Here is a 2,328-nt window from a genome sequence, read left to right on the forward strand (position 1 = left end):
TTCCAGTTGCATGACAGGCGTCAATATGGTGCCGCATCACGTCCAGGTTCCAGTTCTCAGAACTTTCGTCACGTCTTCCTGAGGTCGGACCATGTACCTTGCCTTGATAATCCCGGTTCCACCACAGAGGATTTTGAGGAGCTCATGCACAACGCCTCTTGGTTCCCCGGACGTCCTCACCGTCACAGACGCCCGGGTGCAGCAAGACTACCAAGTGCAGCAACTCGGCCCTAACTACAAAGGGGCATGCACCGCTCTGGGCAAGTCCCCCAAGGATCCCTCGCGAGACTTGACAGATTTGTGAGCGACCACGCCCCCTCAGATCTCGCGAGATTCGGAGAAGGGCCCGAGATCCTAATAGGTGGGCGGGCAGACTGGCGCCAGGAAGATGGCGGCGCAGGCAGTGGCGCTCCTGAGGGAGGTGGCCCAGCTGGAGGCGCCGCTGGAGGAACTGCGTGCGCTACAGTCCGTGGTGCACGCTGTGCCGCTCCACGAGCTTCGTGAGCAGGCGGCGGAACTACGCCTCGGCCCGCTCTTCTCCTTGCTTAACGGGAACAATCGGTGAGAGAAGCCCGGGGCTTGGGAGACGGCTGGGTAGGCATGGCCCCATGGGTTTGCGGGAGAAAAGTGAAGGTTGTCCAATTGCCAAAACCCCACAAATGCGTGTTGACCAGGTCTTGACGCTTCACCTCTTCAAATAGGATTTTGTGCTGGAAGTATGGCTGGATCCCTCGCATGCCTTTTAATTTCAGCGCCGATGTACGAACGATTGCTCCCTTGCATGGTGGTGTACTGTATACAGAGGGTAGTCAGAACAGATGGGTGAAACAGCAAAAACTAGAAACAACCAAATTAAGGACATAGCTTATAGTGCAGTTACCCAGCTATTTAGAAATTGAAGTTCTGTGTGTGAATATGAAAATGTTGAGTGGGGGGGAAAAGGAAATTGCAAAGCTAATGATACCGATATGTGTAATGTATATAATGTATATAATCCATTTATACCCCTACAGGCTAAAGTAAACTGCATAACCCAGGATTATCTGTAGAAACTGCGGTTAAATTGTTAGCGTAACAACTTTGGATTTAATATGCGTCTATAGTTTTAAATTAAAAGCATTTGATCATTTAATGGATTTTTTATGTGAGTCAGAATTTAAGAAGTGACTTTTTTAATTTGAAAAGATAGTGAGCTCTTTGGTCAACACTGATGCTTTCGGGGGCTTGCTTCCCTCCTCTATCCTCTCTTCAGAGAGCTTTCACTCCTCTTGCTGGTCTGTTGAGTTGGCTTTACAATCACTGTTTTAGTGGTTATTTCCTTTTCTGGCCAGTCCTCACCCTGCAGCCAGAGTTAAGGTGTCAGGTCAGTTGGACTGGCTTGTCCCTGGCTACCCTTGCCTACAGTGGGAAATCATGACTATAGAGTCTGGCCTTGGGCCCTTGCTGCTCGATGTCCAGTCAGCTTTCCTGTGTAACTTCTGTCATTTGCTCCACCTATCATGTAACACCACTAACGTCCCTCAGGCATGACTTGCAATTTCGTTCATACTATTACCTTCTAACTGTGTGCCCTCTTCTCGGTCCCTATTCTGTGAAGGCCCTGCGGAAGGGCCATCCGTCCAACTGCATGCAACTGTTGCTCAGAGATCTTAGTGGATGTTATCATCGTCTCTGTCAGTGATTCTGGACACAGTTCCTTTGTTTCATTTCTGTGTCCTCTGTGACAGGAACCACATTTTGTTCCTCTGCATCTCCTGGGCGCTGAACATAGAATACATGCTGAATACAAGAAGCTGCTTGTGGCTTTTAACAGGGTCCCAGCTCCAGTTTCTGTTGTTTGTTTTGTTTTGTTTACCATAGGATCTTGCTATAGAGAGCAATGTGTAGCCCAGGCTATCTCACAGGGCTCCCACTGCTCCTCGCCAGCTTTTCCTATGGAAAGTGAAAAGACTGGAAAGTCACCCTGCGGGTTGGGAAGTTGAGAGTGAAGTGGGAAAGACAGTTTGCTGCTTGATGGGGTGCTAGTGTGGGGAGCAGTCTTCATGTGCTCTGTCCGTCAGAGGCAGGCAATCTGTGGGAGAGTGGCTTTTGTCCGGAGAATTCTGGCAGCCTCCCCCTTACACTACTGTTATTGTGGGGAGACCATGTAAGAGACTGCTGATTGGGAATCTGATTCTGTTGGTGTTGTGCTTTCCTGTCCCTTTCAGGGACAAGCCACGCCCATTCCCCTCCCCATCCGCTGAGGCAGGCTGATCTTCAGCTTCCTGCCTGAGCTCTCTCTCTTTTCCAGCTTCCTCTCAGAGAGGTAGCTTCGCTTCTGCCTCTCTC

At 50.0% G+C, this 2,328-nt stretch overlaps 1 protein-coding gene across 2 annotated transcripts in view; it reads left to right on the plus strand.

Annotated features, from left to right (window-relative positions):
* Positions 1–372: 372 nt before the first annotated feature.
* Psmd5 (proteasome 26S subunit, non-ATPase 5) overlaps positions 373–2,328 on the plus strand; it is a 17,090-nt gene continuing 15,134 nt past the window's right edge. Inside the window, exon 1 of one of the 2 annotated variants that reach the window (XM_005346002.3) lies at positions 373–561. In XM_005346002.3, the coding sequence (XP_005346059.1) occupies positions 389–561 (173 nt within the window). In that variant the 5' untranslated portion in view covers positions 373–388. The remainder of the gene's footprint in view (positions 562–2,328) is intronic. The other variant, XM_026778783.1, reaches the window with a different exon arrangement.

Source organism: Microtus ochrogaster, chromosome 4 (assembly GCF_000317375.1).
Source record: "Microtus ochrogaster isolate Prairie Vole_2 chromosome 4, MicOch1.0, whole genome shotgun sequence".
Taxonomy (NCBI): Eukaryota; Metazoa; Chordata; class Mammalia; order Rodentia; family Cricetidae; genus Microtus; species Microtus ochrogaster.